This window comes from Drosophila biarmipes, chromosome 2R (genome assembly GCF_025231255.1).
Source record: "Drosophila biarmipes strain raj3 chromosome 2R, RU_DBia_V1.1, whole genome shotgun sequence".
NCBI lineage: Eukaryota > Metazoa > Arthropoda > Insecta > Diptera > Drosophilidae > Drosophila > Drosophila biarmipes.
In genome coordinates, this window is record NC_066615.1 from 20,231,223 (window position 1) to 20,255,992 (window position 24,770).

Sequence of the window (24,770 nt, forward strand, 5' to 3'; positions counted from 1 at the left end):
TCTTTAAACCAAATGGAGCCTGCCAGCCATGATAAAAATACACGAATATTTTCGTTTCATGAAAGAATAACATGCCCTTTTCCTACACATTGGCAAAAATAAAATTAATTCGCATTGATCTGTTTCCAGAAAAGAGAGCCGAAATGTCAACAATAAATATAGCTAAATTTGAACATCTAAAGAGCTTCAAAAATATTTTTGCATATTTTATCTATAAATACCTGCTGCCAAGTACTTCACACTAATTCCAATTTAAACCTATTAAATCACAAAGTGAACTCATTTCAAAAACCAGAACTCCCCTTGGGAGGGCATAGCAAAGCCAAGGAGCAAGCCCGCTCATTTGCCCTGCTTTGCATTTATTCAGTTGACTTTGCTTTAACAATGAGCTGGGAGTCGGATTCTGGGCTCTGGTCCTAGATGCCGCATAGATTGAATATTTCCTGCTGCTGCCGCAGATTCGCCGGCATGCCAAGAGGCAGAATCAGAAGCAGCATGTGGAAATGTTTTGCCGTTCATAAATTTATGCCACGCGACCGGGCAACAAAAAATGTTTTCTCTTGTTGAAATGTTGTCGTACATGGGCGGCGAAAAGAGCTGGTGAAGGGGGGCTGGGACGGGTTGGGGCTGTTGCTGCTGCCACGCAAATAGAATTTCAAAGAAGTAAATCTTGAAATGAAATTAATTTTCTCAATTTTCCGAGCTGCAGCTTCGCCGGAGTCCGGACATTTGCATAGCGGCCCCTTGGGGGCGTGGCCGTAAACAGGAAAGTGGAAAAGTTTCTGCCCCAAGTGGGTTAAGACACTCGGTGCTCCGCAGCTGTTGTCCTTGGCCTACACAATAGCCAGACACTTGCCGCAGATAGTTGGATACAACCCCTTCTTTCGGCGGTAAAAATTAGCCCAAATCGAATGATGGATTAGCCGTTTCTTGGTCATAATTAATACATGGCTGATGATTAATAAATGCGCAGCTCTTATAAAGATTTATGACACTATAGGGCGAGATGCCCATAAATTCCCTGTCGCAATCCAGTGATATTGATTTGTTAATTAAGCCGTCAGAAGTGCATTCAATCAGCAGTGCCCGCAATCGCATTCGTGAGCAGCCAACAAAGGTGCACCCAGCATGTGGCAGCCGAGCAAATTAAATAAGTCGCCGAGTTGACCAGGGCAGGCAGCAACTTTCCCCTCGGAAAGCGAAATGTTTTCCTCATGCGATTGCGTTGTTGTGGCGAGCTGAACAATTGCCAATAGATTGCAATCACCCGGGACCGTGCGGAGGGAAAGTTCATCGAAAATGTTGTGCACTTTATTTATACCATAGGGCTTGTTAAATGTGGGGCATTTAATATTGAGGATTGACTCAAATAAAAATAACAAAGGCGTGCTACAAAAACTTGTATACCAGATATTTACTTACCTAATATGGCAAATTAACAAAATTATTTTGTATTATGCCAGTATATACTGGTATTTTTCCTTTAAAATCATATGAGACTTGCTTGGCTCTTGACTATTTTTATTAAAATATTAAAAGAGCCTAAAAAGGTATGTTTTCATGAACATATAAATTACATAAAATATTTCTTCGAGCACAAGCAATTTTTCTTGACTTTGATTTGACTTTTTAAAGAATTTAGAAAAAAAAGTGGTATCTGCCTTTTAAATCTATCTACCTTTTTAAAGGTATTACAAAGTGTACTATTTATTCTAAGTACTTCAAAACAATGCCCATTTTTCCCAGTGCACATTTTTCGCACACAACCCCAACACGGGTATTTCCATCAACATTTCATGTGCGCAACCACTGAAAGTTTCGTCTCAAGCCGAAATGATTGCAGCAGCAACTTCCGCACTCAACTGCAATTAGTTTATGTGGCACGGGCGGCAGGACTCGAGCTGTAAGTCTCAATCCTAGGGCACCTGTCAGTCGGTTGCCAGTCGACAGGTCTTAATGGTCGGAAATCATGCAAAGTGCCAGTCGCCTGCTGCTGAATTAAAGTCAATTTGTTTAAATAATAGCCGAAAAGTACATATAAATACAACGGCAGCAGGCAGAAGTCGAAACTTTGTGCTTGAGCTCCGCAAACTGGCATTACGTATACGCAGTGTGTGTCGGTGCGGTAAACTTTTCGGCCACTGCAGCTGTTATTTGAGTAATTCAAGTGCACACACGCACAACTGGCAGGCTTCGAGTTGCCGAAAGATGCTTTATGTGCGTGTGTCTGCCAACAGATGTATCAGTGAATTATTTGAGAACTCTACATCCCTGTGGATTTGCATGTGCTCGGAACAGATTAGATTTCCATTAGCAGTAACAATTTAATCGAGCGTGTATTATGCAATAGACAAACGCACGAACACCATAGTTTTCCATTGAGTGCACTCGAAGTGACGGGGCCGGAAGTGAGTTTGAGAAGGACACATCGCTTTCTGTCCGGTGAAATCCCAGCCCCAGCAATTATGGCCAATGGGAATCGATGGACCCGACACTTCAAACGTTGGCCAGCAAACCACAGGATTCAATTTGTGGCAGAGAGCATGTTTAATTGCCTCAAAATGCGTCGTGCAGGCCCAAAAATCACAGAGGGCTGGTGCTCACCTGATGGCATTATGGCCCCAAACAAATCAAGCAAATATTTTAAACTCGATATATCCTTTGTGACTCCTTCGGCGGACGCCGGAAGGTCCTTTCAGGGCCGTAAGCCCGTTTTCTATTTGGGCTTAGTGAGAAATGTCAGCGGCACAAAATGGATAAGGGACAAATGTGACAGCTCGCAGAAAAACAGTCGAACCGGGGGCCGGAAAATGTAAAGGAGCCACATGAAAGGCCACATCCCCTGGCCAGATTTGCCCAATCTCGGCGCAGTCAACGCCAGTGTCAACGCGGCGGATGGGTGATTGGTGTTTCGGGGCAGCCAAAAGGGACCTTCCGTCCTGGCTACACGCTCGTGCAGGCAGCTCCCCACTTCACGGCCAGCGGACAGCGGACCACGGACTTTCCCGGGAATCGATCAATGGCATTCGCTTAGCCGCCTGGGCGCAAATAAATTGAACTTAAATAGACGCCGTCAAGGGCATTAAATGTGACGTCGCTGTCAAGTTAAGTGCCGAAGGTGGCGGGATCTGGCCGGAAAAGCCGTTTACAGGGTAGCATTGGGGCAATGGGTCCCTAGAAAGTTAGTGAATGAACTAGTTTTTTTTTTAAATCAAAGGCTGCCTTGAAAATAAATAATGTCTTCAAACTAAGATTTTTTATATTTTTAATTGAGCGCCTAAAAGTACCCTATTATTTAGGGTTTTTATACATATATATATTATATTTGTAAATTTTTGAAGTTTTTGTATACCCTCCAAAATCTGACAAACTTAAATTAATAACAAGATTAATTTATAAGATTTTTTTAAGAGAAAGTTCAGTAAATTTTTCGGTATATATGTTATGTTTTCTATAAATATTTGATTTTTTTAAAAATCTAAAAATTTTTCCTTGTAGAATTTTTTTTCAGGAACTCTTTGAAACATCTGAAAACACATTTCTATTACTTGGGATCCGAAAAACCCTCTACTTTCAGGTTTACATAAATTTAAATTTTGTCAAAACCCCCCACAAACTAATCCTAATTTGATTTTTTTAGTTCTCGAACCTTTTTTTTTACAAAAGCTCCACTAACCTTTTGTGCAAAGGACATCTTGGTTCTTTTTCAGTTTTCGAACCTTCTTTTCTGCAAAAGCTCCATTAACCTCTTGTGCAAAGGACATCCCCCTGAAGTTAGTGAGAATGCAGGGTGGCTAAGCTCAATTCCGATTTTGATTACGCTCGGCTCTGTTATTTTCTGTCCCTTGTAGTGCCACCAAATTTGCCACATCCGGCGCAGGCGGCAGTTTATACTCCGAGTCCGGGTTTCGGGCGCCGGCGCTCGCTTTGTGGCAACTGTCAAGTGTGTCTGGTCGCCCGAAATAAGTGGACTGCCAAAAAAGTTGCCTCCATCTCTTCATCTCCGGCTGCTCTGGGTCCCCCTGGCTCTGGTCGGGCTTTACTTTCGGTTTAATAATATTTTCACTTTGATGCCACTCCTCCGGTCAGCCGGCCAACGCCTCGAAGGCGAGTGGTTTTGCTGTTTATGCCCCCGCACATTGCGGAAGTTGACAATTTAATTTTATGTACTCACTAGGCCGCATTCCCTGCTCCGCCGCCGCCGCCGCCGCCGCCAGAGATACTAAACATTTATTGGAGGGCCAAAAGGTTCGGCTATTCAAAGTGCCCGGCCTGCCGTGGATTCCAGGGATGCCCGACCGCAGTCCCATTCTAATTCGCACGTGCTTGCAATTTGGCAAATCCCCCTAATGTCGGCGGCCTCTTCAATGTATAAATCTTCATTATGCACAAAAACACCCCCGGCCCGACGCCGCACTTAACTTATGCTCTTTTATATGAGTTCTTTCCCGTTTGCCGCCTTTCCGTTTGATTTCACCCGGCTTTGGATGAGGGATTTCGCAGATACTCATACTCAGCCGGCCGTCGAGGCGAATTTGTACCTTATTTATTTTGCCGAGCTGTCATAATTTACGAATCCGCAGTGGGTGTGTGTGGGTATCCATAGAATGCGGATGTAACTTATTGAGTGGGGGTTCCATAAATAGATACTTTTGGGGGATTCATCGGTGCCTGACAACCAGACTGACTTCCCCGCACACAATTCCGCAATTAGCCGGGGCTTCAGCGCCACTACCAACTATTTAAAACTTCGCTGTTTATGGCCTAACCCTGAGCATATTGCCAGCACAAAGAAGGGCCCGAGTCGAGCACTTAGACACGAATTGAAATAAAATAAATAAAATTAGAATTCCCGGGAATGGAGGACTGGAGGACTGGAGTCTCCCTCGAAATGGCTGCTTCGCTTCCCATTTGGCCCGGCATCTGCCATTCCCTTTTCGCTTTTCGGCCAGATAGAAAGCCAATTTTATGACTCAACTTAAATAGGCACTTTACTTTTGCTCTTAATGCCTTTTTACGAGAGCATCGCGTTGTGTGTTAGTGGGTCCTTGGATCCAGGATCCCTGCATCCACGGATCCGCGACATTAATGATGGCCACGCCCTCGCCGAGGGCTTTATTGGAAAATAAATGGGCGAATAGTCGGCGGCAAGTGTGTGGCGCACTTATCTGATTTTACACTTGCCGCGGCCCATCAAAATTATGACAGTCGCAAAGTGAATCGTTTGACCGAAACGATCAACTTTGGCCAGAAACTGCGAAAGTTACAAAGCAGGCATGCGTGGGCCATTTTGCAGAATTTCAATTAAATGGCAGCGCGAGTGGGGAAAAGTTTCCCTGCGACTCCACAGAAGAGTGCCGGAAAATCCCGGGAAACCTTGCCACCGCCCCGAGGCTTGGGGTCAGGGGCCAGTTGACGCATTTACACACAAATTACCGCCAAGTGTCAAATGCAAACATTCCGAGAGTAACAACAAACAATATTTGCCATAAAAACAGAGAGCGCCGAGCCATCCGCAAACGCAAAAGTTTCGTAATGAAGCGAGGGGCTGGCAGCTCCCCAGCATCCTTGGCCCCCGAAAAGTTAAAGTTTACTTTAAAATTTGCCGCAGAAATGTTGAGGCTGGCCTTGGTAGCCAGCTTCTAATTGTTAAATTTCACCAGTCGCCCATATATTTAATTAAAAGTTTCCTATTCGCTGGAAGCCTGGACTGGAGGCTTCGATGTGTTTTATGGTCATTTGTCCCCGTGCACTCGATGGCCATAAAAAGTTGGCCCGCATTTGTGTCAATTGTTGTAAATAACTGCCACCGCAAATTCAGTTAGATTCAAACGGAATAAATTAGGCCGTCGGGCAGGACAATCGGAAATGTTTCCGCCATTTATTTGTGTTTTAATTAGAGAAATTTATGCACACAATGTTCGCCGTTACATTAAATATGAAAGCAAATGAAATTAATGAGAGCAGCACAGGATGTCGCTGGCCCGCACAATTATCATAATGATATTGGCGAATGTTTTTGCTGCCTCTCGCTTAATTGATGACAACGCAGAGACATTGTGGCAATTTAATTGCCAAGAGGCAAATCACCAGCTGCATTTCAGCAAATTATATTTCGGCAGCTCTGTCATTCAAACTTTAACTAGAAATATTTGGGCAGAATATTTTTGTATTACATCATCATTAAAAATAAGTTGTAATGTGATGAAAGAAGTGAAATATCAATGATTTTCCTAGTAAATTAATATTAAAAGCTGCAATATTACGCTATGCTAATATATATATCATATAATATATATAATTACAAAATTAATTAAAGCTAAATAAAAATGTAACAAGTTAGTATAGTAAATAAAATTTTCCACCTCGATTTACATGTTTTTCGGCAAGTGTGTTTTGTATTAAGCACTATTGTTTCCTGTTAAGTTCAAATATTAAAAAAGAAAATTCAATAGCACTGAATCTAAAAATGTATTTCTTTTTTGAAATTTCCATGAAGCATTTCAAGTTATCCATCATATTATGATGCTCATGCAATGATAGATAGATTTATCAGTCTAGATGTTGGTTTTAAAATTCCTTAAAAAATGTCGATCAGTTTAATTTCCCCTCATCCTTTGTGTCCGCTAGCCGCATCCCCCGCCCTCCAAATGCGCTTGTCAGAAGCGAGATTCGCAGCTCGTTCATTTGGCATCACGCATACGCCGTGTGTGCGCAAGCAAACTTAATTAATGTCGGGCGATGATGTCACAGGGAGCATAAATATTCCACGACTGCCACAGTGGGGCGTCGACACGGGCACATGAGGAATCATTGATATTAGTCGAGCAGCGGGGCTGCGGCAAGGACGAAAAGGATCCGAAAGGATGCCAGGGGCGGGGATCGGGAATCACGCAGCTTGCAGCGAACTTTTGATTAAAATGTCGTAGCAAAAACGCAGGGCAAGATGCGCGGAAGGCGGCGGACGGAACTTTGGCGAACGCACACAAATTGCGAATGTTTCGCCAAACGAAAAGTTGGCAAATCCCAGCAAAAATGTTGTTCTATCTGCCATGGCGATGGTGCAACATGTTTGTGGTGGCAGTTTTTGGGCTCCGGTTGGGGCTTTGAGTTTTGCGTTGCGCCGGCGAATCTCTGTGCTGTTGACAATGCGCAGCCAGCAGCGGTTGCACAATGCGGAGCGATTGTAAATTGTAAATCCAGAGCCCAACCGCCGGAAACAAGAAAAATACGAAACGGGCCAAATGCAGGATGCAGCCCAACCGCTCGCCGTGAAAAATTCAATTACAAAGTCGCACAAACCATCGGAAGAATGCAAATTTGCACGGCAGAAACTGGGGCAAGGGCTGGCAGTCAAACACCGCAGCGGCAGCAACAACTTGCCACTGGTTCAGAAGCTGTTTTGCGGTCCGCCAGCGACCATTACGACTACGTTCACCTATACGAGGGGAAGGAAAGCCGGGAAAACTGGCAAGCCGGGAGGAAAAGCTGCATGTCGCAAGCAGTCAGTCACGTGCGAACGTGACGAAAATGCCACGATTCAGTTTTGGCCAACTTCTGCGTGCCAATGAGCAGCAGCAGCAGCAGCACTAAGGGCAGCAGCAACACGAGAGGCAGCAGCAGCAGCAGCAACAGCAGCAACACAACAGCAGCAGCAACAGTCGCAGCAGCAGTGGCAATCGCATTGTCCCGAGCTGGTTATTTGTTTGTTTTGTGCGTGCAGGAGGAAGCCCTTGACAGTTACTGCACTGCGAAAAAATTCGAGCAAACAAGAAAATTATCTTTAAAAAAAATGTGTTTTTTACATTACTACATTTAAAATGATTTTATGCGGTTGTAAAAATACGATTTTAAATCACTTTCGGCAACATTATTAAATGACCTGATTTGCTTTTCCAAGCTTATTGCTCTGGTAATGCTATAATTCTCAACCAGTTATAGCTCATGCTGCTAAAATACTAAATACTAAATATTTTAAAGCTATCATTCTTTAATGGTGGTACTTGCATTTGAAGTAATTATATGTAGTTTGTTTTAATACAAATATATATTAAGCGCACTTTCCTTTTTATTTTCCTAATCCTTTGATACCGATATCGTCATATAAACAGAGATAAAATCCTTTATACCCAAAAATATATACAATTTAAAGCTTCACCAATTTATTTGTAGGCATAAATTTAAAACTACGTTTTTTCCAACATGAATGCCAGCTTCTCTTCAGACAGCTAGAAATCTTTTCCCACCTTGAAGGGCAATTTGATCCAAAGGGCGGAGTAAAAAACATTGTCCTGAGTGTGACAGGTCCTGGAGAGCTTCTTCGTATTCATAAGGCTATAGAAGCGAAGCACAACAATGCCGTGCCGAAACCGCAAAGCGCAAAATGCGAGCTGCGAGAGCTGGCTGACCTCCAGGATCAGGAATCCCTCTGTTGTGCGGCTGCAATTGCAAATTGCTGTGGCAACACACTCTCACATGTCAATTGGAGGAGCAATCGGGCGATTTCTAAGGTGTCAATCAGAAGAAGCTGCATTGATTGACTCGATTGTTCGCATGTGACACAGCTGGGTAAATTGATTTTCAAGCACTGCCAGTGGAGGGGAACATTCCTTTCGAGTCCTGGGGGCAGGGGATTCTGTTGGAATGCCTTTCGCCATCTCGATTAATAACATATCTGGCGTCTTAGCAACGTGCTAATTAGGAGCCAGCTCAGGTGCAAAACGGGCCCTCAGGCGAATTCCATAACTAATTAATTTTACATTATTCAGTGCACTCAATGCAGGCGCCTTGGCCAGTGGTCGGTTCGCAAATTCAATCACCGTCAGGCCAAACATAATAAATTTCCCATGATTGGCATTAAATATTTACGGTATGAGCCCTGGACAATGACAACCGGGTCTCCACGGACATGGCCCTGGCCAAATGAAAGCCAAACATCAACGTTTTCACCAACATTTGTGGCCAAGAAATCGAAATCAAAATCAAAAACGACCCCAAATGCATTGTCATAATTGAATTTACAGCCTGGCAAATTCGGCCTAATTGCGCTGCTAAACAAGACCCAAGCATGTTTGCCAAAAGCAATTATCTTTAATTGTGAAATATTATTTTGTTGGCCCACCGAGTTTTACACAAATTACGCAGCGCAAATAAAACCGAGACCCGAAACGGGTAATATGTAATGTGGTCGCTGTTTTGCGGGTGAACTTCTGACTGTTTCAGAGGCGGCTGTTTCTCTTTCTGTATCTATATCTGTGTCTGTCTCTATGGCCACGGAACAATGACTACATTTGTAAAAGATTTGACAATTTAAGGCTACGGGGGGCAAGGTTTTTTTGCTTGTTAGAAAGTAGAAGTAATAATGCATACCTGATTTTAAAAGTGAGTTTCTAATATGAAAGCAGTTTAAAAACATTGATTTTATGTAATTTATTTGTTATGTGGCAGGAAAGATTAAAATAGCTTAGCAATACAGGATCCAAGGGTATTTAAAAATTACTTAATTTATGTGCCAAGTATGCATTCTTGAATTTAGCATTTTAAATCACTTTCTTCAATATCACAAATATAAAACTTAACCGCTTAATTAACGTAGGCGCTTTCCTTAAAAAAGATTTATGAATATTTATTTATATTATTTTTTTTGCGTAAGTTAGCAAACTCGTCTAAAGCCTGACAAAGTCGGCGGCTTAATTAGCCCTGTCACTTTATGCAGATTCGCCCGGGTCCGGGCTAATGAAAATCCGTTGTAAAATATTACGTATACGCACGCGCTCGGTGCTCATTCAAATTAATTGACTTCACGCTGTTATTGTTTATCCGACAAACTGTTGCGGCACCGTCGGACAGCGCATATATTAACACATTTTAAAATGTCACTTGCCTTGCTCTGTCTTTCCCTCCACAGACCACACGGCCACGGCATCGCCATCAACCGATGGAGGAGGAGGAAAAACAGAAGCCTCCACCATGACGACGCCGGGTATAAATCAAAATTTAATTATGTCACAGGCGAGGCGGGCGGAGGAGGAGGACGAGAGGGCAGAGCCTGTGCCCATGCCACAGCCCTTCGCGCAAAGTGCCCCACCCGGGGGCAGCAGCATCACCGGCTTCGACTCCACCAACGTGATCGATGGCCAGAGCCGAAAACCGGGCCCCAGCCAGCCCACGCCGACACACCTGCTGGAGCCGGTGCTGCAGACGCACTCCCACTCCCGGATCCAGGCCAAAGATACGGCCGGACCCTATCCCATACCCATCCATCGGCCGGAGCCCGTGGAGAACCATCTGGAGGCCACCAACGGCCTCGAGGGCGGCCTGGAGAACCACCTCTTCGGCACGCCCATGTACTTCGGCACCGAGAACTCCACGGTGGTGACCACCCAGATCGGGGCCACCGCCCACGTGCCCTGCACCGTCCACCACATCGGCGAGGGGGTGGTGAGTACGGCCCACATCCGCATTGTTTCAATATTTTATCAAAAGTTAATCCATCACCGATGGCTTGTTTGACTCCGGCGATGATGATGACTTTGTGCCAGTTTCCTTTGTCAATGAGCCTGGATTTCTCCTTATTGAAATGGAAAGGCATTCAATGTTTATTGATGAGATCCAAATCGATCACGGGATGAGCTCTTTGCTGAAGATTACTTCGATTTATTTGGCCTGCGTTTAATGAGGTTTCTCAGGTGGTTCTTTAGTTTTTTTAGGTTGCCTATAACAAAATTGTTCAAAAATTATAAATACCATTATTCAACCAATTTACGAAATATCTTTGTTTTAATTTTGCAAAAATTGCTTGCTTAATATTTTATACTCTCCTTAGTGGGTTTTGGGTAAATAAAGGTTGTGAAAAACATTATAAATCCTAGCTTGGAAAATGCTATTATTATTTACTTTTGAAAATACATTACATATTTCCATTTTCTAGGTTCGTAATATTTACTTGTGTTTTACTTTCATCAGAAACATAAATAAATTAGTTTGCAATTTTATTATATTTTCATTTCATTTTATGAAATTAATTTAAAGTAAGAATGATTTAATACACTGTTATCATTAAAAACATCGCCTATAGTTTTCTGATTATTATTTTATAATAGTGGCTTGGGAAACCTATTAATTAGCCTTTAATTATGCAAGGAAATAACAAAATTACCCCAGGTTCCGGGTAATATTTATTTGTCTTCCCTTTCCACCTGCCATCCGAGACTGAATTTAATTAAGTCGCCCTGCTTATCGAGGGCACTTGAGTGTGGAGCCTCCTCTTGGCCCCCAAGGCAAACTAATATGGTAGTAAACACACAGATTTCGGACATTTTGGCTGAGCAAAACGGCTGTGTGGGTCATTGGGCAGGCGAAAACACACAGACAAGCCGGGGGTGAAAGGAGAAAGTGAAAGGCAGTGGAATTGGGAGACAAATTACACCTTTCGCCGTGAGTGTGGGTGGCTGGGCGTGGTCGGCATTGACATGCCATGCCCTCAAGTGGTATTAATTTTCCGCTTGTCTAGAGTTATTACTCATACGCCGTGGTGTGCGTCACGTCTCGAGCTTGTGCGTATTTGTGTTTCTGTTTGCCCGAGCCCGAGCCCGCAGACACCGAGGTGTTTATGCCGCCGCCCCGAAGAGACGGACACTCGATTAGGCCAGCCATCTCCAGACTCCGGTCCCAACCCATCTGATCCCATCCGAACCCATTGGATCTCATCCCAAATGACCCCCGTGCGTGTTTGTTGCGTGTCTGGTTTAAATTGACGATTTCATAATTGTGCCTTCAAGTGTGCGGAAGTTAATAAGCACTTAAGTCCTCGTAGGCCCTCTGCGAGTATCTCAGTGTGTTAGCCGCTTGGCACTTTGCACGGCTGCGTGCTCAAGGGGCGTTGCCCCGCCCCCCCGCCTATATGGGCCACACAATGGGCTTTGGGTCTCGGCCTAATAAGTCGGCAATTTGTATTATGGAAATTGTGCTGCACAGCCTCTTTGGGGTTAGCAAAATATTATCATCGTGTCTTGGCCCTCTCATTGCACTCGGCCCGGGGCATTTGGCCCTTTAATTGCACAGCTCTCAAAGGGATCTCTGCTTAATTCGCCAGATGCATTCATTAGCTCCAGTTTTGTATATATGTAGTGCGCTTTTGTATACAGATGGCGATGGCTCCTCACGCACTCATTGCGTAATTGGCAAACAGGGAGCTGTACTCGGTCCCCAATGAGACGGAAATTCATTGAGTGACTGCACAGGGAGAAATGTCTATGTTATTGCCTTTCATTGTTTAGGAAAGAGGTGGCTTATTATAATTTATTTATATTATCTCCAAAGAAAATGAAGAATAATTTTCTGGTGTTAACTCATCACTAAATTTTAAATTTACTGACTATTAACTATTTTGTTTATTTTATATAATTTATAATTTCCAGGTTTTACAGTCCTGATTATAATTTTCTCTCTGAAAGAAATAACCAGTGGTGCTCTAGTTTCTACTTAATATGCATGTTTGTATAATAGATGTTTCCAAAGATTTTCATGTATCATAAACCACAAACTATCTGACATTTTCCCTGTGTACTGCCTCCGTCACAAGCAAAACTTAAAACTCTTTGAGGACTGCAACTTCTCCGTCTAAATGGAAAATGCACTTTCATTTCATTGCCCTCGCCATGTGTGTGTGGAGCCCTAAAACCTTGAGCAGGGAGCTCGGGCATTATGCGAATGCGATTGCGAGTGGGGATGCGAGTGCCAGTTCAGTGGACAGGAAACGTAAACCTCGGCTCCGGCCGAGCTCCTCCAAATGATTTCCATATTTGCCACTCCTCTGCAGTGCGGCATTTCGCCATCGAAATGCTTTGTCAGGTGCGCGCCTTTGTCTCTATTAAAAAGCCCCTTTTTAACTCGGGGAATACACACAGGAATCCACTAAACATTTCCGCGAATCGGGGTTTGTTTTGTCTGCGCCTTCGCGGTCGTAAATTTACTTTGGACGACAATAAAATGCAGGAAACATTAAATAAATGAATTGCTTCCTCGAGCGCGAGCCTTTGTTTTGGTATTTTGCTGCAATTTTAATTTTTGTCGCCCCACCATTTCGCAGTGGTTGCCTTTTATGAGTTCTCTTTCGAGCAGACATCGGGGATGACATCGAGTTAATGGATGCGAGGAAATACCTTAAAGTTAAGCACACTTAATGCCGTCTTTGCAAAGCGCTGCTGACAACTTTCCATTAAAGTAATGCTATTAATTAAGAGCCTTTCGTGCATATTGCAGACAAATCTGCTTCGCCAGAAATGGAAATTTTCTGGCAAATTTAAAGCCCATAAATCAAATGGCTCAAACAGCCAGGACTCCTTGCGCAGACACACATGAGGGGCGAAAGTGCGGGAAAGAGCACTTCGAATTAAGAATTACGACACTCGAATGTGGCTGGGCGGACATTAAAATATGTCACTGGGGTATTAGTCGAGCAGCAGCTTAAATGGCATTTAAAATAAACTAAGCAAATACGTGTGTCCTGTGTCCTGCGTCCTGTGTCAGCCATCACCCAGAGGACCCGCCCAACCCTTTGGCTTTGCCGGCTGCACCCAGCCCATATAAATTGAACTAAATCAGCACTGGAGCAGCAGCAGCAGCCGGAGCAAAAAGTTATGATACAGGGGTGACTGGGAAAAGGAATTTTCAGAGTGTGCTCTAGATTAGCTAGGAAGTTAAGAAGTTTTGCCAGGAAAAGCCACTAAAAAAGGGATAAACTTCTTATAAGCTAGTTACGAAAGTATAATGGGAACACATATTATAATGTATAAAATATTATTTAGATTTTATTTAAAACCTAAAAAACACAACTGTAATCCAAGTCCTAAACCCATAACCTTCATTCTTTTTATATCCCTGAGGAAATTAAATGATATCATATTAACCTAGTAGATAGAAGATAAGGTTAGTTTTTATAGGTAGAATGTAATTAAAATGCTCTTTAAAAAATAAAATCTTAGTTGTCTATTAGTTCTTGCCATTTTAATCGTATCTTTAAATAGGATGGGTGGCACTCAAAACTTAGTAATCCTATTATTTTAGTTAACTAAAAATCTCTTTTCCCCCTCATGCTCACTTGTGTTCCTCTTCGAGGACAATCACTGTAACCCATATAAGTTCGTGCGAACGTCTCCCGACGACTTTCAGTTGACTTGGTTCAGTCCATGGCTTTTCCGGCTCGAACCCCCTGCCCTCCGCCCCCTGACCAGCAGCCCCGGCCCGTTTAATGCCGCTTGCTCTGCCAATGCCGATTCCCATGTTTGTCCTGTTGCTCTGCGCCCTGTCTGTGTGACTTGAGCACTTAATTACTTTTTAGATAAATTGTCGTTTTTAATGTCTAGACTCGCCCCCTGTCCCGGGATGTTTTCGCAGAGAAAAGTAGCAGTAATTAAATGTGCTCACAGCATGCCCGGATTCTACGACGTTTCCTGACAAAAGGAGAATGCCAAAGCTTAAATGCTGAAAACTCGAAAATGTTACCCCAGCCCAGGCCATTGCTTCGTCCGCCCAGATAGAAGGTAATTTATTTATAATTTTCTAGGAAAATGTTCACCAATGCAGATTAGAAAATATAATTGTATGGCAGAGTGAGGCAAGCAGCTTCTCTCGGTCTCCGAGCACTTTTCCTTCGCCCGGCCAGATAAAAATACCGAAATTGGTATTTTACGAAAATTAACGCCGGCGGCCTGTGCCCTTCGGATCGGATAAGTCGTTTAGATAAAAAAGGTTACGCAAATGTTCAAGGAAAACAGAGCAGGGCAGCATAGGTATGCGTGCATGCGGATGAGCACATATAATTTGCCAAGTTTAAAATCAGATAAAATTGAAATTGCCCTCGTCCGAGAAGTGAGGTTTAACCGAAACCGAAACCGAAGCCGAAACCGAAACCGAACAGAAACCATTTAGTTTGCCTGCCAGCGGAGCGACGGAAAACAAACAAATAATTTAGCCAGCACATTGATGAGGGTTCCGCTGGGGAGACTGCAGGATATGCCCGGCCTCGCTCTGCCGGGCTTAATCAAAACAAACACATAATTCCTGCACAATCATAATTTTTGCATAGTTTCACCTCGGTGCCGCCGCTCTGGAAATTCGTTTCACAAATTTCGCCCAAAATTTGGCACACACAAAGTGCGAGCTGGTGTGCTTTTGCATGAGTTATACTCGTCTGCCATTGTGGAATTGTTGGGCGAACAAAGTAATACACATTGTTGTGCCAGTTCCCCATTTTTATGTGAACTCTATGTGCTCCTCATTTTTTATTGCTCACACTCAGGAGCTTAAGGCCCTTGCACTCAAGTCCCGCAACAGCAAGCAAACAAACAAAAAGCATGGACCTCAAGCAAACACAGACCTTTTGCACAACCACTCGCAGCGCTGTACCTCTTTGTCGCTTAAAAAAACATAAAATATTATAAAATATTTTACTGCCAGGCTCGGTTATTGTTGCAATGACCTTCGGGCTCGCACATTATATGTGTATGTTGTACATCTGTATTTGTATCTGTATCTGCGAGTGCTAGTATCTCTTTCGGCTTCTGCGTCTGAGTTTTTTGTTTGCTCAGCTGCTTTTTACCCAATGGAATGCGAAGGAATCGTTGAACTCAACATAATATATAAATTATTGAAGGCCCCGAGGGTATCAGTTTTAAATAGAAATAACTTTGGCTTTTTTGCCGTCCTAGGTTTCTGGTTATTTTGGTAACTAGGAAGTACAAGGCACTAAAAAACAAATGGAAAAAATTTAATTCTTATTATTTGCCTCGGAGAAGCTCACCAGTTTATTTATTTTTAAAGTTTTCTTTGGAAGAATTTGCCTAGGCAAGGCTTTGTTTTCATATATATTTTATTAAAAATCAATTCTATTGATCAAAAATTAAGAAAATGAATGAAATTCTTAGCCAAGCAAGGAAATATAATCGCCCCCCTTGTCCCCCTCACAATTTACATTTCAAATGGAGCCGAGCCATAAAACTGTCTATTTTGAGAAACCAATTTAATTAGAAATATCGTTGTGGGTGGGAGTGCGTCTACTAAATACACAGGACTAAGCTCATTATGGGACCAGCAGAGCAAACTGAAATGCAGCCACTTTGGGGGCGCCGGTCCGAGAAGTTAATGTGGCTCGAAAATTGCCATAAACCTTTTTGAATGAATACAAATCATTATCACTTTGTTGCCGGCAGCCTTAACCGTAATTAAACCAACTCAGCTCAGCTCGAGGGCAAAGGACAGGCGGCCAGGACTCTCAGGAATGGCAGGACAATGGACGTAGAGTTGTTTGCCAGCTAATAAGACATTCTGGTCGACAGCTTGATGAAGGAGGCCAGGCCACTTTAAGGGTGCTTTCGGGATGTTGATCCTGCACAGGAAAAATAGTCACCAAGAAGGGGGCAACATATACCTTAAGAATGTTAATAAATAACATCTCCAAAATATTTCTGAAGAGTTTAGACTATTATATTTTGCAATACAAGGCTCAAGATTTTGTTTAAATATTTTAAAGGGCTCTCTATGATTTTTCCTCAGTGTAATCCTCCTGCCGTTGCCTGTCACAATATTTATTAAAACAAATGTCCCGAACAAAGGGCTAAATTTGACCCAGATTTTTGTGTTTCAGCTGGCATCTTGCGAGTATGCAGAATGGCTTCATCATTTCTATAAACTTTTCTCTCCGCACGACAAAGGGCGGTAAGAGGTCTGACCCCAAGCTAAAACAATTAAGCCCCAAACCACACGGTGCCCCAGTGTGGGGAGGTCAGAGTTCACTGCCGCGGCAGCCTTTATGCCTGGCGCCCACCTCCCGACCGTCTCGAAAATCTTAATTATTTTAATTGCAATGCAATCATCAATGGCCGGGTCCCGAATATAATGCCAGCCCATTAAGTGTGAATTGTGAATGGGAGTGCCGCGGCGGGCAAACAATCGCATTTCACGCAGGGCCTCCGCTGACAGCTGCTGGAAAGTAGGCTATGGTAATTTCCACCTCCACTTGAATTTTTTCTTTGTTTGTCCTGCGGCTCTTATCAAAAGTAATGGCTGATTGTTTGGCCTGCCCAGGGCCACGTGAGCATGGAAAATATTGGTGGAAAATATTAGCATAGATTTGGGCCAGTAATCACCCGAAGGGCCCATTGTCTGTGTTTGTTGAATAAATGAGTAATGGGGCAAAGTAAAACCTTGAGACCCCAAAACTCCCACTCCAATCTTCTAATCCTTTTAGGTCAAAGTTTCCTACAACTTTCCAACACCTTTCCATCTGAACTTTGGTACTTATATTTCCCCTAATAGATTCCGTTTAGTGTGAGTTGCAATTAGTGTTTTCAGAGTGACTGGTTAATTATGCAGTAATTGCACTTAATATGCATTTCCGCTGAATTGAGCTCGATTTGAGTTTCGATTGCTCTCAATTACGTATGTATGGTGGCCGCCAAAAAAGCGTTTTGGCGAGGGAAAAAGTGAATTCAGTCGCAGGCAGAACAATAAAGTTGTCAACTCCAATATTTACTCGTACATAAACCCTTTCAGGCAGCTAGTCAGGCAAACAGCATGACTCCAAATTGAGCGTATTTTCGGAAAAAAGTTTCGCGATTTTTCAGGGCGGACCCAAACTATAACTTTCCCGGTGCTATGATTTTCGGTTTCAGATAATCTGATTTAAAAAGCATATACGTTTGAGCTTCTATACTGCTTATGTATTTTGTTAAAAATATTTTTAGAGTGTCGGCTTTGCAAGTAGTTATAATAATATTAAGAAAAAGCACACATTTTGGATAAATAAAAATAATAGAAATAGAAAAACCATAGGTTTCTAAAGCTGTGAATTTTTATTTTGTATTTTTCTGCATGACTAACGAAATTTTGTAAATATAAATCCGATTTCCCCGGGCCATCACCTCGACCTGCTTCAATACCCGACTTTTTTGAGGCCGAGTGCCAAACTGCACCCGCATGTGAAAATAAACGCAGACATTCATTTGTTCGGTCGGGACAAGTTGCAACCAAAAAGGCTGCTGTTGCCGCTGCAGTTTCTAAATAGAATTTTATTAAAATCGCTTGTTAAAAACTTTTTCACATTGAAAAAGTTGTTGCTGCTGTGTTCCTTTTTTTGTATTTTTTTTTGTGGCACAAGCTAGTTGCACGCTGGGACTGTGGCAGAGCGGAAATTGGTCGGACAGCGGCACATAAAGCACACAAAAATGTGCGTCAATAGCAGGCAACAAAAACACGCAACATCGAGCGAAACAAAAGCCAATCAAAAGTTTTCAACGGGCCAGCCCAGCGAGGGGTAGAAAGCAAAGTAAATACAAACTTCGATGCAATCGGCTTGTGCATAGATTTAGCCACCAGGCCATGCAATTACCCAATCGGTCGAATTCATCGAAGCCCCCAGGCGGCTCCCACGTCCTCCCCTCCTCGTCGAGCCCAGGAACCATCCGGGAGTCGTGCATATGGGGCCAGCTGTCAGAGATCGAGATCCCGCGATAAGTCGACATTTTGTGCATTGCCAGGCTAACCAATGTTACAGATGGGGCTAAGCAAATGATACTACTTGATGGGCCTTTTAAAAAAATTCAACTCAAAATCAATAGTTTATTTTGTTTATTATATTTTTTCATTATTCAGCTAATGAAATAGGAAACCAAGGAAAAAATACTAATAAATATGTTAGCCTCAACTAAAACAAACTAGTAATAGATAATTTAAATGTTATATTTTTAACAAATTAAATGTGTATAAAATAGGTAAAGAAACAGGAGATTATCAAAAGTACTTACCTCAGCTAAAGGGAGTGCGAGGGAGATACAGATATGCATGCTTCAAATAAACTGTTTTCAAAATTGTACGCAACAGCGCCACCTAGCGTCCATTATTATATTGGCTGAAAATTATTTTTTTTTAATGTGAATAGATAATGCTTATCAAACCAAACTATGACACCCTCTCACATTTAAATACATTTTTTATAAGCTTATGCCCTTAAAATTTAACAGACCTCAGAAAAGTTCTCAGCTCTGCTTTAAAAAATCAGCAATACTATTTTATTGCCCGCCACTGTACTGCAGATGGCCTACCTTTGGGGAACTGTTGGCGGTAAAACGTGGCAGACAAGTAGTTAGCATAAATTTGCCATAAATTTGCTAACAAGTGATTTGTGGTGTGTGCGCTGTAGCTTTTGGCCATAAATTAAGCGTCACTTTTTATTTAGCATACGGCTGAAAAAAAGGTAAAATGTAAACAATTATCTGCGTGCCCGCAGCTGCAGCCGCAGGAGCCGCAGGACTCGCAGGATTCGCAGGGTTCAGGACTCGCAGACACTCATGCGTTGGCAGGACAGGCGGCTGAGATTTATGCGATACGCACACACTCAGCCCCGCACATGCAGTCACATAAAAAGTGCTGCCAAAAGGGAAAGGAATTCGCAGGCTTTTGATTAATTGCCGCCACATTTTACTCCCCCTGATGGCTTCACTTGGCACCCTTTTCCACACCCCAGGCATTCCGCATTTTCTTTTTCCCGGAATTCCCTGTCTCTCTTCCCCACCTACAGCTGCTCGACTCTTGTGTTTTTCCTCTGGCTAGCTGCATGGTTTATTTGCAGACACGTAGCACTCGCAGTCGCAGCCTCAGTCCCCTTTGCCATCATAAATATCGTAAAAATCCTAAAAAAATATATGTATCTCCGAGTTTAGATATAGAGATGTGTGAGTCGCCGGTTGGCGTCGTCTAGGAGCTGCGGGCCAAAACGGAATTTATGCGCAATTTATGCCTCTCACTCGGATTTTACTGTTACAGATTGTATTGAATAGATATATGGAAAGATTTTGCCAGCATATGCCGGGCAGAATCTTGATAATAAACGACTGCTTGCCATTCAATTGCAAATTTCGCCAACATTGAAATATTGTTTTCTTTTTGCTCGGACAGGCGGGCAAAAGTGCAGGAATATTGTTATGTATTTCCTAAGCTGAAAGTTCGCTGGGGCCCCGAGACTCGAGAGTGGGATTATGATATTTGGGCGGAAAAGGGCGGGAAATCCCTCGACTCGCCCCATTTTCCATCCTCCGATGATGATGCTGCTGCTGCTGCTGCGCCACATTGCGTATACGCCGCATTAAACATTTAAGCACGGAGAATGTAATTCGTTTTTATTGGCAAACGCAGCTGATTTAACAATTTCTCTGGCGTTCAACTTAATTTCAAGTTGCTGGCTCTCCTGTGCGTCGTTTCTTTGGAATTTTTCTTGCTTTTCGTGTTTGTGGCAGTTTCAGTTTGAGTTTGCAGAGCGCGTGTGTCAATATTTGTTGGGGAAAACCCCTGGCAAGAAAGTTGAAAGTAACTGCTCGCCCTGGCTGCTTACTTCGTTATTCGTTATTTTTTGTTGGCCAATAAATAAAATCCTTATCAATTGAAAATTGATTGATACACGCGCTTAGGTGCTTGGGCCCGAGCCTGTGCAGCAGCAGCCCGAAATCATCATCTTTGCCAGGCAATAACCCCATATGGACAGCTAATAGATGTGTTGCCAGAAGGAGCACTGGGAAAAATAATATATCTAAACTCCAGAAATATTTTCATTGGATTTTTTTTGTGTAGAAGACATTACTTTGATAAGTTTAACACCCCTTATCCGTGAAATATTTCCTAGCTATTTATAAATAATATTTCTCTCAGTGCTCCTGTTCGTGCCTACATCATCAGACAGCGAAAAGTGCGCAAAAAAATAGATGACGAAATGATTAATGGTCATTTAAGATTAGCTAAAGTCACATTCAGACCCACTCAGCAAAAGGAAAGTGGGGGAAAATGAAAAAAGGGCGATGGCGATGGCGAGGGTGCCAAGGACACGCCCTCCATTTGTTGAGAGGGGGCGTTTGGGTGGCGGCCCCGCCCATTTGTTTGTTTGCTTGTCTATTTACAGTTAGGTAGCCAATTTGAACTTTGAACCCAGGATCAATCAATCTGCTATTATGTTTATTGTTGCTGTTGTCGTAATTCTTACACGTAATTGCTTTTTGATTTTTTTTGCCCAGCCGTTTTGTATCTGTGTGCCTTTTCTCAAAATTGCATCATCATCAAGTCGTTGTCATCGTGCTGGTCCCATCTTGATGGATTGGCAAACATTTGAACAAGATTGAGGGAGCTCGGACCCTGTCCGGGTGGGCATATGTTAAGTATTTGGGCCCCCCAAAAAAACGGGAGTCCTTGGAGCAAACGAATTCCATTGTATTTGGCTAATGGCACCGCCCTATCTCGAAGCCGCCCTCTAACCCGATCCCAAACCATCCGTCTATTTTTAGGTATCGTGGATACGCAAAAAGGATTATCATCTGCTTACGGTCGGCTTAACAACGTACAGCAGCGATGAGCGGTTCAGTGCCACGCACTTGAAGCATTCCGAGGTGAGTCCTGCGCAAAGTAATTTGCATTGCTGATGGGGCGAAAAGAAAAGGGCGGAAAATCGGGGCTGGGGCTGATTGCATCGCGTCGGAGACCTGCATACGAAATTATACGCCCCACACTTTGGCAAAAAATCCAGCGATGATTTTACTACATTTTTGTGGCTGCCCGAAATCGATTTCGCTCTCTTACAACGAGGGAAAAGCTCTTTGATGAAAGGATGGTTAAAGTGAATTGGTTTAAAATATTCACAGTGACAAGTATTCTAAATAAAAAATTTAAATTGAAGCATTTATATATAGCAAAGTATTAGCACAAAAATAAAGGAAGACAAGTATATTGATAATTCAGTTTTAAATTTTTTGAGGCAACTTTTAATATTTTTTTTACTTGAGAAGTAATTTATTATAAATTCATTAACAAATTGAACAACAATTTTAGTAATTTTGTGTATTGTAACAAAAAAGTTACTAAGGATAACCATCAAAAAATAGTTACTAATTCTTAGAAAACCGAAGATAGGTGCCTAAATTTTTGTAGTGCACACCCCAGCCCCTCGTCTCCTTGCCTGGTGAATATTTGCTGCATTGTGAGCTTTTGCAGTGGTCGGCCTCGAATAGCCGATACGTGACAAAAATTCAGTGCGGAATATTGCAAAATATTTTCGCAGCTGCAGCGCAGCAAATTGACTTCCAGGCGGGGGCCAATGTCTATGACTCCTCCTCTGCGATCAGCCTTAGCTCTAACCATTTTGCTGGCCTCTATTTTCTATTTTTTCTGTATTTTTCCTGCAGGATTGGACACTGCAAATCAAATTCGTGCAGCTACGTGACGCCGGTGTCTACGAGTGCCAGGTGTCCACCCATCCGCCCACCTCGATCTTCCTGCACCTGAGTGTCGTCGGTAAGTAGAGGCCGGAATTGCCTCAGTTACGGCTCCGATTTTGGGTGTACGGTCTATTGCTCCCCACTCTGGCTTCTGGTTTTGTTTCTGGTCTCCATTTCTATTTGAGATTCGGCCTGGGCACTGGTGATTTTCTATAATTTCACGCCTTGATGGGTTTTCTCTTGCCGAGTAAACAAATGCCGGTGAAAAGACTACCGAATGAGTTCTGAGCCCGGTTAGTTTTTGCCACATTTTCGTTACGTTCTGCATGCGCTCAAGCCGAAATTAGAAATGTCCATATGCCAAAGGTGGAATGGAATAGATTTTGGGTTGGGTCTGGGTTTGGGTTTTGAGTTTGGGATAGAAAAGGGGGTCAGGCCAAAAAGGGGTAAGTTCTCAAGTTGCGAACGAACTTAGTTTCGGGGCAAATGGCAACGACTCAGCAAGTTCTCAACTCATCGCGCTGTCCTTGGCTAACTGACGCACATTATTCTGAATTTAACAAACAATTTACTTTGAATGTGCTGCGCCTAATGGCCTTTTCTGGCCCTTGCCCTCGCTCCATCTTGGCAGTTTCCCCAGAAACAAAGCCACTCTCTTTGGCCCACATACATGGGAACTGATGTGACAGGCCAGCTACAAATTTTCCTCTTCTCCTTGGGAAAGTGGAGCTGGGTTCTGGGATCTGGTAGCTGCGAAAGGCGAACTGGGAACTGGGAACTGGGAACCGGGCTATCTGCCAGATGTATTTCATAAATTTGCGGGCCACTTTCGGCGGGCCCTGAGCGAAACTGATAACTGTCAGGGATGGATGCTAGCCGCTTTAGTCAGATGATAGTAAAGGATTTGACTTTGACTGGATTTGACCCCCAGGGGGGATGAACCATAACCTTTGATCCCGGCCATCAGCTAAATATAGTTCGTTAAGATAGCTGAGGCTCATTATTGTAGGGAATATTATTAAATCAAAGTTGAGTGGGAGTTTTAAAAATGAAATCGATGTGGGACTGGGAATGTAATTTTAGATTTAAGCCTTAGCAGCATGGAAAGGATTTTAGTTTATGTGATAGAGACACATTTGTTCGCGTAGTTGTAGCATCGGTGATTTAGTATTTCTGGGATTGCAGTTCAATAAGTTGTTATATCTTACGTCTTTTATTGTTAGTTTTTAGGGACATTCTTAAATAATGTTGGATAAGTTCTTTAACAGAACTTTGATATACTAACTTGAGCTTTAAGTTGTAACTTTTAATCGATTGCAATTTTTCCCTTTCCCCAATCCAATATCGATTGCTTAGAAGCCCGCGCCGAGATCACTGGTCCTCCGATTCGGTATCTAACGCCCGGCTCGACGCTGCGCCTGCAGTGCCGCGTGGTACAGAACACCGAGGCCTCCGAGTACATATTCTGGTATCACGACAACCGCATGATTAACTACGACATTGATCGGGGCATTAATGTGTCAACGGAGCCAGGTCAGTGCCGGTTACCCGGGCTTTTCAGCCCCTGCTCACCGGTCTTAACCCCTTATCGACTGCTGTCCGTTGCAGACTTTCAATCATCGGAGCTTACCATTCAGCGGACACGACGCGAGCATTCGGGAAATTTCACCTGCGTCGCCAGCAACACGCAACCGGCCAGCGTCCTGGTGCACATCTTCAAAGGTGAGTTATCCGCACATTGGCTGGGATGGAATTTAAAAAGATTTCGCTGACGCAGAGAGAAAACCGCTCGGGGACTGTCCGTTAAATCGATATTTCATTAACTGAAATTAAATTATTTAAAAATTCATCATTTTTTCCTTATAAAGATAAAGGTTCCATAATATAATGCTCAAACTAGCTGCGAGTTAAAAAACCCATGATTTTGGCATTTCCTTAAATTGTTGGAATTATTTTTGCAAAAAACAATACATCTTTTCCTGGGAAACCATACAGCCATGATTAAATTAACTGCGGAATTAACAAACCCCTGGTTTTCGCCTCTGCACAATCGAGTTAAGCTTCGCTCTGTGCCCGAGAAATTTCAATTATGTCGGCCCAATGAAATTAAAACTTTGAATAAACAAAGGACTGCTCATTTGGGTATCTGTAATATTTGTACATCTGTATCTCGGCAGCTGTATCTGCATCTGTATCTCTATATGTTTCAGTATCCGGTAGCTCTTTTGCAGTTCATATATCAGACGTGCTGGTTGGGTTTCGTTTGGCTAAGAGGGAAAACAATAAAAGTAATTTATGAAAATTACACGGCCGCAAGCATGTGGATTAAAAATGCTCGCGCACGGTGCGCCAGAGCCAACCATTTGGCGGGCAAACTGCCATTAAAGCCGGGCCATAAACACAAAACGAGAAAGAGACGGGTACAGGGAAAAAGAAAGAGACGGCAGAGGACTGTGCACAGAGGACAGAGGCTAGCACAAACAAAGAGTGCCCCCGTAGTTAGTGCCAGTCATAATT

General features: G+C 43.0%; 1 protein-coding gene across 2 annotated transcripts in view; it reads left to right on the forward strand.

The window, feature by feature from the left end:
- LOC108022996 (uncharacterized) overlaps positions 1-24,770 on the forward strand; it is a 37,062-nt gene that overhangs the window by 10,755 nt on the left and 1,537 nt on the right. Inside the window, exons 1-6 of one of the 2 annotated variants that reach the window (XM_050888135.1) lie at positions 1,951-2,158; positions 9,908-10,440; positions 21,327-21,428; positions 22,221-22,329; positions 23,610-23,786; positions 23,862-23,975. In XM_050888135.1, coding sequence (XP_050744092.1) covers positions 1,957-2,158; positions 9,908-10,440; positions 21,327-21,428; positions 22,221-22,329; positions 23,610-23,786; positions 23,862-23,975 — 1,237 coding nt within the window. In that variant the 5' untranslated portion in view covers positions 1,951-1,956. Of the gene's footprint in view, positions 1-1,950; positions 2,159-9,907; positions 10,441-21,326; positions 21,429-22,220; positions 22,330-23,609; positions 23,787-23,861; positions 23,976-24,770 lie in introns of those variants that run through there. The other variant, XM_017092225.3, reaches the window with a different exon arrangement.